The sequence below is a fragment of the Notothenia rossii genome, assembly GCF_949606895.1.
Source record: "Notothenia rossii genome assembly, chromosome: 2".
Lineage (NCBI taxonomy): Eukaryota > Metazoa > Chordata > Actinopteri > Perciformes > Nototheniidae > Notothenia > Notothenia rossii.
The window spans coordinates 52437873-52453104 of NC_136904.1; the positions used below are offsets into that span (position 1 = coordinate 52437873).

At 39.4% G+C, this 15232-nt stretch overlaps 1 protein-coding gene across 2 annotated transcripts in view; it reads left to right on the forward strand.

Moving 5' to 3' along the window:
• The first annotated feature begins 660 nt into the window (after positions 1 to 660).
• Positions 661 to 15232, forward strand: part of plekho2 (pleckstrin homology domain containing, family O member 2) — a 28760-nt gene continuing 14188 nt past the window's right edge. The window contains exons 1-3 of one of the 2 annotated variants that reach the window (XM_079666136.1): positions 661 to 916; positions 12587 to 12736; positions 13489 to 13611. In XM_079666136.1, the coding sequence (XP_079522262.1) occupies positions 908 to 916; positions 12587 to 12736; positions 13489 to 13611 (282 nt within the window). In that variant the 5' untranslated portion in view covers positions 661 to 907. The remainder of the gene's footprint in view (positions 917 to 12586; positions 12737 to 13488; positions 13612 to 15232) is intronic. The other variant, XM_079666135.1, reaches the window with a different exon arrangement.

A 15232-nucleotide genomic window follows, 5' to 3' on the forward strand; every position in this document is an offset into this window, starting at 1 on the left:
ACAAAATACAAATGCTCAAGATGATCAGAGGTGCAGTACTCAGATATTGTACTTCAGTAAAAGTAGAAGTACCAGAGTGTAGGAATACTCTGTTACAAGTAAAAATCCTGCATTCAAAATGTTACTCAAATAAAAGTACACAAGTATTAGCAACAAAATATGACTTACTTGGTATAATTACCGACAATAAAAGTAGTCATTGCACAGATTGGTCCATTTCAGAATAATATATATGATATGTTTTATAATGATTGATCATTAAAGTGTTCTCAAAGCTGGTAAAGGTGCAGCTAGTTTCAATGACTTTGTATACTGCAGGGTAGCTTGTGAATTTACTCCAGGTGGAACTAAAGTCTGATTTAACACTTGATTATATTTCACATCATTAATCCAGATCTGTAAAGTAACTAAAGGCATTAGGTACATGAAGTGGTGTAAACGTACTTGATTGACCTCTTATTGTAATGGGGAGAAGTACAAAGTAGCAAAAAAAATTCTATTAAGTAAATTACTATTATCTTAAAATGTAGCCTACTTGAGTAAATGTACTCAGTTACTTTACACCACTGCAGAAAGCCAACATTAGCAGGATGGCCCAGCCGCCCAGATGATGCACGCGCTGCTCATCGCGTTGCTCCTCCTCGAGCTTTCGATTGAAGAGCGTAAAGGGACTTCAACCGGAAACCAAACTTTTTCTTCGAACTTTTTTTTCCTCTGAAGCAAAAGAGGAAAAAGGCACGAGAGTCATAAACCTCACGGTTCCTTATTTCCTTCATTTACGTGTGCTGTTGGAGATGTGTCAGCTGCCGACCTACAGGGGAGAAGTAAAGCGTTTGTGGCGAGGATAAGGCCGACGTCGAGTGATTTTAGGCTGCTCCCCTCAGATAACGGATTGTGGTCCTTTATCATGGAAGATGTGAGTACTCCCTTCACTCCCACCGTGTGGGCTGGCAGCCCTTTTACCGCCTTTGCAACGCAGTTTTGTCGTGTTGAGATATTTAAGTGAGACTTCAGTAGGCAATAATGTGATGTTATAAAACTGTAGAAAAATAACGTTACTGCAAGGGCGCGACCGATTTATTAAAGCAGCCAGGGCCCATAGAAAAGTTGTGTACTCGAACCGCTATTTTCTGGATATGTTAAAATTACTTCTAAGAAACAGTTATGTTAAGATAGATTCCAGTCTGTCTGCTGCCGAAAACTTAAGTCAACAGTATTTGGCACAAAGCACCTGCCCACCTGTCAATCTGTTTCCTCTGGTTGGTCAGAGCCCATAAGAAACACTACAACACCGAACTCCCTTTAAAAGTGTTACATTTTATTTTTTCGCTATATGTGGGTGTTAACATATAACTTTCGAAGCATAAAATCAGTCCTTGTCTGAGTCAGATTGCTCCTGCGGTGAATTCGGCATCATTACAATATCCATTTAGCACATGGTGTGAATTGCATTTCAAGATAACTGTTCATTTCGGCAGGGGAGTTTTTAGGGAATTACAAATGGTCAACAAATGAAATGTAGCTGTTGGATTGTATCTTTGCCGAATTTTCTGTGATAGCGGTATGTCTCAGAACAAATGTTAACAAACGCTTAATAACGCGTCATGTTTTCACAATAATAAAGTTACATTTTATTTTCCATATCTATGAACGAGGTTTGGCGGGCCGTTGTCAACAGGGTAAAAGAACATCTTTAACTTTCCTCACAAGGCAGACCTTTGTTACTTGATTGATTTGTAGTGTCTAATTATATTAATTTATTAATTTAATCCTCAAACTGAATTAATCAACTACATACTGTTTACTACCTCAATGCAAATGTGGCATTTTGAGGAAGCAAAGCTTGTTAGAAAAAGGAAGTCAAGTATATCACCTACTCTAAGCAAGGAACTTGCAAACAAGCATGCGTACACCGCCCTTTCCAGTGTAGCATTGCTCAAAAACGGCCTTCCCTTCTCCATCTAGAATCTGATAATTAAATGCAGCTTTTCTTGAACTTTCCTTTTTCTCCTAGAATCACTCTCTAGTTCAGACTATTAAGTCTATAAACCATGAAACAGCCTCAACCCACATTTAGACATGTGAAAAAATACCTTTCCCCTTATTCTCACATGCATCTTCCACTATAAACTGTGTGTTGGCATGTAGTGTATACAGTGAGACTATTACAACTGTGACTTCATCAAAGTTAAATGTTGAAGTCAAACGAAGTAGTACTTTAGCTACAAATAGAGCATGTTTAAACAGTCTCAACCAGGTATAGACATTAAGAAATGCACCGGTCATATTTCCAGATTCGTAATTGATTTGCCAGAATCTCTTCTTAAACAGGAACAACAGAAGCATGAGGTCACTGTCATGGGTTGGGGTGTGATGACTTATAAAGGTTGCATCTTTCATTACTTCTTGCATTGAATCAGTCCAGTTTTTAGTGGATGGCTTTGTGTCAGAATTGTGATCTGACTTCTGCAGCAGATGGTGCCGGGACTCCTGCATTGCAATACCTTTTTAATCAACCTTTGCTTTTTAATCAACCTGTGTCAGCCTTTACAGTAGATACAAATAATCACTTTATGACATTTTAAATATTAAATAAACATCATTATCATTTTATATTGTGACATCTGAACCGTCTTGGATTTAGATCTAAGACTCTTCAATCATAAAAAACAGATTAGTTTGCACTTCTTTATCTTGACTTCCTTTTCTGATGGGGACTCAAGCTGTTATAACCATCTCTGCTCTCCCTAAAGCCAACACTCTCCATTTAAAATGTATGATTTTAACCCGAGAACACTGGAGTTACAAACTAACTATCCAATCAGTGTTTTGCCTTTGGCCGGAGCATAGATAACTGCTTAATTTTCCGATAAGAAACATAGACTGTCCGGCAGCAAAATAAAGTGGTAAAATATTGGAAATATAATGTAAACTTTTGATGCTGCAGTACAATGCTTACTTTCTCTTCAGTAACTCCTTTCTGTTTTCCAAACTGGGGTTATACCAAACACCACCACTGTAGATAATACACTTACTATGGATAAGTATCTCAACCTCTCTTCAAAACGTTCAAATATATTCCTTTAAATTGCCTACAGTAAATAAATGTGGGCTTGCTGACATTTTTTTTATTCAATAGATTACCGGAGTAAGACGCCAGTACGGCAAGAAAAACGATGTACCGTGGTGATACTAGAAAAATGTGTTTAGGAGCTGTAGTGTATAGTTTTGTATATACTAAAGCTGAACTAAAACTAGTGCTCGGTGTTTACGACTCACACTCACAACACCAACCACTTGGCTGGCTGCCCATTGACAGCTGTGTGGCTCTCATTTGTTCCTTTATATTTTGTTCCTCTTCGCTCTACTTCACATTCTGCCTTATCTTATTCATCTTTCACCCCAAAAACCGCTGCTGTCCTTGCATGTCTCAGCGCTGTGACTCATCCTTTTATCGCCTTCCCACTGACCTAGAGTGCAGAGTGTGACGTGTCTGCCTGACCCATTCAGAAAAGAGGAAACAGACTGCCACATTATGTGTCAGGCACAAAACAATTAACCCTCTCTCATCATCGTCCTGCCATCCAGGCCTCTGCTACACAATGGATGTGTGTGTGCATGATCTTACTGGGGCACCGCGGACAATTTCTGGGAAAGGGCCTTTTTTGAAAAAGAGTATAATGAATGCATGTGTATGTTCTTGAAATGTTGTGACAGACAGTCCTCAAAAGATGGAAAAATGCTCTCTTGGAAGGCATTTCGATCGTTGCTACTAACTGAAAAGGGGGTTGAAGAAGAAGAAGAAGAAGAAGATATACTTTTTTAACCCCTTACAGGGACATTTCTTTCCCCACTCTGTTGTGTTTACACACATTACACACACATGGGAGGATATACATGCACAAACACAGAGGATATACATGCACACACACACACACACACACACAACCACATGCAGATAGGCAGCGCTGGTGTCAGTACCATATGTGCTCGGGGTACCAGATCTGCTCGGGGTCCGTTACGCTTACCAATGACGTCACGCATTGGCTGTACGGCAACCCAAGAGGTAATAATAATAATTCTAAATAAAACAGGAAGTTAACCTAAATTACATTTAAGACACTGCAACGAAAGTAACAAAAACAATGTAATATCCTTTTCCGTTTCACAGAACAAGAATTGTGTTATTTACATAATTATGTTTACACTGGTGACATTTACGGGACACAATTCACTGGGTTGTATAGTGTGTGTTGCACCACGGACGAGTTAGTGAGTGCACCTGTGTTGTGTTGTCATTCTAGCTTGTGTAGCGTGTATACAAGATCATCCTGCTGACTCCCATTCATTGGCTCTACAACACTGTCGATTGTTCTTTTTTAACATTCAAACATAAAAAATAACAATCGACATTAATCTGAATGAGGGAGGTGATTTATTATCATTACAACGTAATTTTCCGATCATTTAAATATGAATATGGTGAAATACATTCTTACAATAAGCGAGAAATTGATTTAACTCCTTTTTGACAATAACTGTGAATTTATTTCCTTTTATTTAAAATTAGAAATCAAATGTGATCATACACCAATAGGGCGGGTCATACTCCGGTGCTAACATGAATCTGAAGGAAATCCTAACATGGGGGTGTCTAAATAATGTGTTTTTTTTATGGGGAATTCAAATATGAGCTTATTTAACTCGTCTCTAACCTACATCGTTTTGTATTTCTAAATTGGCAATTTTACCCTTTCGAACCTCTATATAAGATAGTAAAAGATATAAGGGAAATCATATATTGACAAAGCCAAATCCTTTTAAAATATGTATTAACAGGTGAACTGCATATATATAACTGGATAAGATTACAAAGATACATCTTCTGACTTCTTGAACTTTGCCAGGTTGCACAAGTCCCGCTTTGACTCATTCTTGGACATCAGTCTCCTGCTAGTCTCCTGAGCTCTGATCCCTCCATCCCTCTTTTCCTGTGAGAAGTACTTAGCAGAAGCCTCGGTCACCATTTTAACAATGCCGATTTCTCTTATTCTTCTCCTTCTTTCTCTCTCTACCTACACTCATTTGTCTTTGATCAGACCCCGGTATACGCTAGTCAGCGCCCCTAGTTACACCAATCAGCGTGCGATTACCGTACAGCCAATCACAACGCGTGACGTCATTGGTAAGCGACGGACCCCGAGCAGATCTGGTAGCCCGAGCACATATGGTACTGACACCGGCCCGTAGCACTGGCGTTGTAGATGTTCGCCTAGGGTGCCAGATATGGGGGGCGCTGCGCTGGCAGCTCTGGGAGGGGAAAAAACATTTTTGACCGTTGGCGCTCATCCTAATTTTCTGCCTTGATGTAACAATATTCATAATTAAGTAAATGTAACACCCTTTTCACCCCGGTTACACTTTTCAACCTGAACCTTAGCTGAAGCTAAATGCTTACGAGGAGAATAAATATGCGGCCTTTTAAAAATCTGCACCATTTTGCTGATTATGCGGTAAATTCTGCGATCGCAGAATCGCGTTTTTCTGGAGGGTCTAAAAAAGGGAGATTAATCAACAGTGAAAATAAACATTATGTGCTGTTACATATTTACATATTTTTTATTTTATTTAAATTTATACGTTTAAAAGTATTTGCACCATACATGAGAGTAACAAATGCGTCACTTCCGGGCAAAAAGTATGGCTCCGCCCACTTTTTGGAGAAAACAACGCTGTCATTCTGAAGTTTTTGCCAATCCGATCAGAAATTTAGGAAAAACGTGGATTTTTTGGATCTTCAAAGAGCCCGATTACAATGGCCAGTCAAGCAAACAATTACATTAAGCCATTGGAAATTGACGATCGGGGTCGATATATGGTTAAATATAGCAGTTTTTAAGACTTAACTGTGATAGGAAAAACGTGATGAAGAGTGAGGGTGTGGGTGAGTATAGATGTTCACAAATGGCCATGACAGCATTATAAAAATAGATTTCCTCCCTGCATGAAACACCACTGATACACTCTTGCATCACCGTCACATGAGCAAACATATTGAAAAGTGATTGTTACTTTCACTGTTGGTCAAGATAGATCCGATGATTATAGGTCAGTTTTTTGGTCAGTAATTATGACTCACTCTGAGAATGTCCTCCAGTTTGATATACTGCAAATTAGGTATGCACCAATACCACTTTTTTTTATACTATACTTTTTTTAAACTAATACCTGTGATTTAAGTATCTTCTGGTAACAAGAACTTTTTGATACCGGTGTTTATCTATAAGCTGCATGCAGGCCCGGTTCCAGAACAAAATGACTCAGGGTGCATCTGAGATTAGATTGGGTGCAGTAGTGTTATCACGATACCAACATTTTGGTTTTGATACCGATACCAAGTCAAGATTTGCGATTCCGATTCTTTTTCGATACTTTTCTTAAAAAAAGGGAAACAGTCTTAAATGTAATTATTGTGCTTTATTTCACACCAGAACCATAACCATAACACAAACTTTTAAACAATGAGAACAATAAACAAAATAAATGACAAGAATTCGTATTAAATAAAATTAAGCATCATCTCAAACAACTTTTTTGTTTTATAAAATATATATTTTTTTATATTTTATTAACATGTACATGTCATGTAACAGTAATATAAATAATTATTGAAAAAATGTATATTGCAGATGTTAGCCACATTGGTAAATTAGCTAAAAAGATAGCCATATTAGACAGTTATCATTTCCATTAATTGCCTCGTCAAACTACAAAAACGTTCGTTTGTCACAAAATAAATTACACTTGTTTGACTTAGATTTGAGGGGATGGGCTTGAGCATGATGTAATTATGTTATCTATCACATTCTCTAACCTGTCTGTCTTTAAATTCTTTAAACAGCTCTGGATGCCGGTCGGCAGGTGCTTAGCCAAGTTTGATGTGTAGGCTCCCTTGGTTTGCAGGGATCTAAAACATTTCTCACAGACAGGCCTCGTGGTGTCCGTAGGCTTGCCCTCACTGTCAGAGATATAGCTCAAATACTTCCAAATTTCGCTTCTGGCGTCTTTTTTGTCAACATGCCGAGGCGCAGCGGCAGTTGCACTCCCACTTTCAGCTATGCTTCTCGTTTAGTTTTCTCACATGCTCTGGCAGCTAGCGCGTGGCCGCGTGCACGAGAGAGGGGAGGGACTTAGAACGTGTTTGAGAGGGGCGGGACTGCAGGCACGGCTGCAGTGCAGGGAGTGGAAGCAGAGCGCTGAACACACACGGCTCTTATTAAAACGGCGCTTTCTCAACGGAGTACTTTTCCCCGTCATTCTTAAAGTACCGATACTAATGAAACGGAGGAATCGTACAGTTTTTAACGGCAGGGTATCGCGGTACCTTTCAAGTATTGGTACACCGTGCAACACTAGGCTGCAGTGGTAAAGTGCTATTTTTTACAAGTGGGGAGTGGACCTAACACCCTCTAGAGGGGTCCTCACCTCCTCTAGGGGGGTCCGGGGGCATGCTCCCCCGGGAAGAATATTTTTAAATATTGAAGTTAAAAGCATCAATCTGGTGCACTTTGAGAGCAACATTAAGAGATCTATGGATCTATGTGCTCTTTGCTTTGATTCATGCCTTCCCAGCCCCTTATCACGTAGCCTATAAGAGCATGGCGCCAGTTGTAGTAGCCAGTTGTGGTGAAGGCATCTGACTTACTTGAACCGAAATGTCTACATGCATAGCAGAAGATGGCATCTTTTTTACATGAATATTCCAGCCAATCTCTGTTTTGAAACCATGAGCTGCAAAATGAGCACCTTGCCCCACTGTACAGGCGAGTTGGGTACTTTTTAAAATATACCTGGGCAGGCTCTGTTTTGCCGAGGTCCTCTGGCACTTGCGGGCCGCTGAGGGGTGGCGGTGTTTGGGGCAACGAAGACGGCTGCGGCAAAGCCGGCGAGTCGGGCGTTAGTGTACAAGACAGTGGCCGCGGGTAACGTAATGTCCCCATGATCTGAACTGTTATTATCTGCAGTAGATGCAGTGTTACTGCTGGCGATAAGGGCTGGTTGTTTTAACCATTTTCTGAGTTCCATCACTGATTGCTGTGTAAGCACCATAGGGAAGCACCTTGCTTAGACGTGCTTAGAAATCCCAATGCAACACTGAGTAAGCCTGTATGTGTTTCTGATAGTTGGGTGTGGACAGTTCCATTAACCCTGCAGTCATATGTGGTACACTCCAATCATTTATTGCAATACCTTTGGCTGTAACAACAATGGCTGCAACGGCACAAAACAGGAAGTATACCCTCAAGAGGGAGTCCAAAATATTTGATTTGAGTCATTTGAAATTAAAACTTTTAGGTAGCTTAGTAAAGCAGAGGTAGTGATGTCAGTGATTTGCCAGTAACATTTAAGGCACATTATACCAGCAGAACAACACATTTGTTCAGCTCCACTGTCTTCCATCAGCTGTGAGGGGTTAGCGGTGGTAAAGAGTGAGCTCCAGTGAGGCTTGTGGTGACTTCAAGCTGGGCAGGTCAGCATAAAACATCTATGAATGCCAGATGCTCCCTGACCTAAAACTTGATCAGAAACACATGTCTGCTAAGGTGTGCCTCTTCCACGAAACCCTGCGCTCTGTTTCCTCTTCCTCTTTTAAGACCCAGCATGAGATACCTTAACTGTAGCTTTTAAAATGGCTTTACCACTTGTTCTCTGGTAGATGACATTTGAATGTTCACCACAACACCGCAGAGAGGACAGCTAATAGATTGTGCAAACGTGTGTGTGGACAGTTTTGGGTCAAAGTTTTGGTCAGGTCCATGCTTCAGTGCAGAGCAGACTTCCTGTGTTAGACCAAAATATTATCTGATATCTCAGCACGGAGCTATGGTAGTCACCTGAGTTCTGGGTAATGGAAACCTCTCACTGTTGCATGAGTTGATCAACGCCCAATGCACTGAAGTGATCCACCAAGCCCCATCAATTTCTGTCCATGTTCATCCATGCCAGATGCATGCCAAGGCCACTCTGTGTCTGAGGGCTGTTTCCTGAACCGAACAGTGAGACTGCTATGTCTTTATGTAGTTGTAGTTGCACTATATCACGCTGTATTAAGGGGGTTTGACAAAGTAGCCTTTTTATTTATGGCCCTTCTCACTCTCCGTCTGGCACCTCTCCTCCCTGCTTGGCGTTCCCTTTTCTGCCGCTGCACTGCTGTTTACCCAGTCGAAACACTTGCAGTTAAGTGAGAGTGGAAAAATATGTTGATGACCTCCAACCTAATCCCCAAAAATAAAAATGGTATCCTGTGGAAGTTCCTACAACAGAAACAAAGGCTGTGAATTTTGCAGACACCTGCCCTTCAGTCAGTGTTTTAGTCCAAATGAGAAAGGAGTTTTGGGGGTTCCTCAACAAGTCTATATGTATGCAGAAACTAGTCTGTGTTTCTCCGAGGTTGGCAGTCACAGTGTTGTATGCTTTGAGTAACAGTAGTTACAATAGATTACAATGTTGACCAAGTTTTACTGGGACATTGATGAACAAAGGTGCTCTATTGGCGCAACTCTAATAGCTGAAATTAATTGCTAATCTAATCGCTAATAATCAACCTGTTACTGCCAGTGTTAAATGTAGGCCTTGCAAAAATCTGAATGCTGAACTGATGCTGATAAGCATTGAAAGAAGTGTCACAGAAATATATAACCTAACCAAGTAGTTGTGTTTTGAAAATCCACCGTTTTACAATGTAAACATCATTTCTAAAACTGCAAGCGTTATGTTAAAACTACTATGCTAGGAAACGTTCCTGTAGGTTGTATTATTATAGGGTTGAAACAAATGACTTATTTGGTCGTATGGGTCGGAGGACTTATTGCTGTCAATTGATCAGATCTACAGTATAAGGTCTTCCCTTGGAGGGGTCATTCTTACTTTTTTGTTAAAGGTGGGGTAGGTAATTCTCTTCAGAAATACTTTTTGTTATATTCCATGGAATGCTCTTAACATCCCGATAGCAATGAATATGTTAAATGCTTTGACAATAAATGCATTAACATTAAGCACGACCAATCATTTTACCTGCCTGTCAGCCTTCCATCTCATGCACAAACTTATCTCGTGCCCTCATTGGTCATGTGCGCGTTCGTGTGTGTTGGAGGAGGGGCTCTGTAAGGAAGTCTGAAGGAAGGGGCAGATCTTTTTCGGCTGCCTACTTTCAAATTCTAGCGCACTCTATAGCAGCTGCTCCCATGGTGTTGCTCGCATAGTTAGCTTTTTTCCTTTAACGTGTGTTAATACATAAAATAGAAGCTTTGTTTTAGCCATGTTGTGGTAACAACTCAAATCAGTGTTATGGTCAGTTATGCTAGAGGAGTGGTTTGAGAAGTTTGTTTCATTTTTATTGTCATTTTTATTTATTGTCTAGTAAAGTTGAAATCTTTTGTAACAGTTGACATTTCTTTAAAGATGTGCTAAGTGTCTAACATTTTGTAAGTATGTTGCATATACTGGCAAACATTAGCAGTTCCATTTTTGTAATGAATGTTGATGTTTCAGTTCCTTATATATTGTTTAGAGTTTCATTATCCATCACAACAGTGAGTGTGTTTCGTGTTGCCTAGCAGCTGCTGTCTTCATTCTGTGCCCTGATACTGCCCTTTCTGGCTGCTTTGTAACCGGAAGTGAAACACTATCACCTAACCACCCATCTGTGCACAAATAGTGATGTGAAAACATGTACTATGAAAGGCTAATGTTAGAAAGGTGATAGTGTCTAAAGCTAAATGTGTGTGTGTTTTCAGAAAAGAGGGCAGAAATGAAAATGCCTGATAGTTAGAGAGAGCTGCTGCTCTTTACAAGCCTCAGTTCTCTAACACCAAACTGCTTTAGCAGAACTTGTTCTTCCTACTCGCTGCACAAGCTTCATAACCACATTTTTCTTAGACTTATTAAGAAAAACACCACCATGTCTCACACTATAGAACTACAAGTGGTTAGAAGCAATATTTAGAACATCTACTCAGAATTTAGGAAATGGTTGGTCTCTGCCTTGACCATAGGAGCTGATATAATTAGACACAGTGTTGAAACAGGAAGAAGTCTCTACAAATGAAAAGCTGATGTCTTACTATTAAGTCATTAACTGAGTCACACACACACGTCCACTCATCACACCAGACACTGCTGTCATCATAAAGTACATTATAACAGTGATGAAAAAATATCATTTTTTTCAATGTAAGGCCCAAACAATTGATAAGCACAATGGGAAACTATGTTCAATAATATGCTAAGTTATGGCGCATTTCAACTGCAGCGCGGAGCATGGTTTAAGCGTGCCGTGCCAAACCCGGCCCGTTTTTTGTTGCGTTTCCACTAGGGGTACCTTTTCACAGTTTTTCTGGCCCTCCAAAATCGTGGTTCTTTCCGGACCAACAACCGGGCTGAATATGCTAAACTAGTGACTTGAGTGGCTACAACTACAACACAATGAACATATTTTACCGTGATTTAATTGTAATACACGTTTCAAAATGATGCCGAAGTAACAACATACTGAGACCGGTTAGTAAAAACCATGAATTAATGCTTTGACAAGTCTGCAGACAGACGGCAGGCGAAAAACCTTTTAAAATGTGTGTTTTATGAATGGAGATCGGCTAAGCTAACGTTGTATATGCTCCGACCGTCCACACTCACAACAACGGCCTATACAGACATAAATAAACCAACAACTGTATTCTCCATGACACATACAGTCTGTGATTTGTACTTGTTTAACTTTTGTCTAGATTCTGAACAGATATGAGGAGCTGTGAGCTCTGAGCGCTAACAGCTAATGGCTGATGTTAGTTTTCTGTGGTTCGCATTGAAGATGACGTCAAGGCTCCGCCTACACTGCGTTACTATAGTTACTGCCCCAGCTACTAAACTGTAATGGAAACGTAGCATAAAGTGAGCCTGGCCTACCAAGGCCTAACTATACCGTACTAAGCCGTGCGAGGCCCTGCAGTGGAAAAGCGCCATTAGTTCATATTCCTAAATAGATTTTGGGGGCTCTATATGGGGGCCAAAAGAAAAAGTATTTCCCTGAGGCACTCTTACTATCGAAAACTACAATTTAGTAAAATAAATTTAATAAATCTTATACCATCATAAATATATTTCAGTTCTACTTTTTAATTTGTTTATCTCACTACAGAAAAAGAAAGACAGCATGAATTATCAAAAACTCTCATGACATTGAAACACAAATTAAACAAACCTGAAATTTTAGGAAAGGGGCTATGCAACAGTTACCACACAATGTGTTCATACAACATTGTATTTTTGAAATAATTTTCTATCATTTTTTTTCAAATACTATGTTGTATTTTAGCATTAAAGTAAAAACATTGGACTACACTTAAATATCTTTTTATTTATCACAATATATCGTCATTGCAATACTCAACAACGTTAACATATACTTTACTCATATAGTATAGCGCCTATAGCTAACCATACAGATAAGACTAGAGTCCTTTCCTATAAAGACATAATGTTATTCTGTATCCTGTCCTAAATGTGTTCTCGTTCCTCCATCATGCAGAGTGCAAAAGAGGAGCCAGCCCGGAGAAAAGAGCCCAAGTTCCTGGGTAAGGAGGGCTGGGTGAAGAAGGCCCCCGGCAGACTGTTGGCCAGCTACAAGGAGCGCTACGTCCATGTGGAGAAGACGGAGATCGTGGTGTATGAAAATGAGGTACACCACTGTTATGTCTCCTACTCATTCCACTTTTTCACTAATTTGCACCATTTTACAGTACAGAGTACTAGTAGTATAGAGTTATATAACTGTCATATTCAGAGCATTTTATATTTCATTATGAACATACTTAACATGCAATCTAATCAGCTTATAAGCACTTTCATCTATAGTTTAGTGCACCATAATGAATTGAAATTCCATGGTCATTATGAAAATATTATAAGATTTTCATAATGACCATGGAATTTCAATTCATTACAACCTGTTATACTATAAATGTTAATTTTTTGCTTTAATTCAAATGAAAAAAAGGTATTATTGAGTGTTAAGGTGAGGGATCACCAATTCTGAAGTAATATGAGACATTACGTAATGAGGCAATGTAAAATGCTTTGCAATACGTTATGATTGTTGAACTAGAGCCTTTTGGGTAATTGTGTGCTTACAAATATAATTAAACAGCTAATGTATCACAGACAAGGGCATCTTAGAATATGTTACATCACGCTCTGTTCTGCATTCACAAATCACAGAAAGCTCTCAAAGATAATACAGTCACAAAGTTGTTCAGAATAAAAACCTATTATCATTATATTGGTCACCAGGACAACAGTAGTCGTGAGCAGGTTGTTTGTTTTTTTGCGATATTTGTTGATATAAAAAAAATCAAAAAGGATGTCGTCTTATTTATCTTCTATTTGAAATGACAGATTTGCAGATGATTGACTGGTAAATGTGTGTTGCAGGATCTGAAGAACTGCTTAGAGAGGCTTGACCTGGAGAACTATGATAAATGTCACGAATTAAAGAGTCCCTTCAAGAAGAAGCACAGACTGATACTGATCCGCTCCTCCAAGCCCGGAAATAAGGTGAGCTTTGTGTGGAAAATAGAGCTCTGTGTATACAGTAGGCCATGCTAAGAGTGCTTAGTGACATACAGACATACAGCAGGTCACCCTTGAAAAAGAGATCAATGATCTCAATGGGATTCACCTGCATAAATAAAGGTTTGAAATGAAATGAAAATGACAGAAGCTCCAACTGTCAGGTTTACAAGAAACTAAACTAACATAAGGAAGAAAGGAAGTGAGAGTGATAAACACGCAAATGTTAAATGACAACATCCAGGACCAAAACACATGCTGCGTTTGTCATGCCCTATTTTAAGTTTTAAAACAACACAAAATGATTTAGCTAAAGGACAACTTCCTGTAAGATCTGGTTGGCTTTAACACGCCCTCTACTAACCCTGACAGTTGTGGTAACAGGATGTGTTCAAAAACTGACTTCTGCAAACAGAAGTTGGAAATTATGAAGTTTAGTCACAAGCTTGTTTTGATGAGATTCACACACACGTCAATTCAACACACAGTGTAAGAAAAGGACTCCTGGCAGGAAGTAAAAGCACTTCTAGTAAAAGCAGAAAACATTTGACTAGGTTTCAACTTTAAAGGCGCACTAATACATATGTTATGTTAACAGTGGATCAAATTGGAGCTGTGATGTGAATGGAGTGGCTCATATTAACAAACAGGAAAATATAATTTGACTCTACAATTCTCCTCAGCTCTACAAATTGTTATATTGTTTTGTCCCATTAGTCTTTGTTTTATCAAAAATAAAAGTCAGATACACCCACCATTCATTACCTACCCAACACACATGTCAACAAGCTGGTGGACATAGTGGAGCATTAAGCAGCTAAATATATTTCTCTAAGGAGTTGGAGGAGACCAAAAAAGAGTTAAAAGAAAAGGAGTATTGATCACAAACTAGAAAGAGTGCTGTTGTCTCCTTCTCCTTTCACAAAAAAAGAAGAAGAATTACACTTAATTGTTCCTCCTAACTCCATTCCAGACACAATGACGGAAATATAACAAGAAAAAAAGGGATTTGTTCATCTCGTATCGTACCTAACTTAAGTGGAACATGATTTATCGAAGTATGGAAGTAATTCAGAATCAGACCAATTTTTCTTTATGGGTGGATGCTTTTGAGGCCACAACAATTTCAAAAATATTGCTTGCAACAGACAAGGTAACAAAGCAAATCCTCCAAAAAACCTCTGGTAATACTGAAGCAGGAGTTGATCTATATTTGGCCGTCAAATGTAGGGAGGAGTCATCAATCCATGACAGTATAAAACAGTCAATAAAATAGGTGTTTTTCATAGGTGTCCATAAGTCTTTAGATGTACACTTGAGATAGCCAGTCCTTGCAGTGTGCAGTATCTTTTAAGCACAGTTTCAATGAAGCAGTGAGTTGTGAGATGTTGCCACTTCCTCTTTGAGGTCAGCTTTCAGTTTTGTGTGCTGGCTCTAACAGAGACACCTCTCAGTCTAAACGAGAACGGTAACGCAAACGAACCGATATCGATACCAAAAAAGTCTTCCGTCCAGACGCAATAGGCACCAGAAACGTGTCCATTCACACGAGATCGCTCGAAAGCGCTGGAGACGCTGTAGTACATATGCCGGGCCTGTAAGTGGC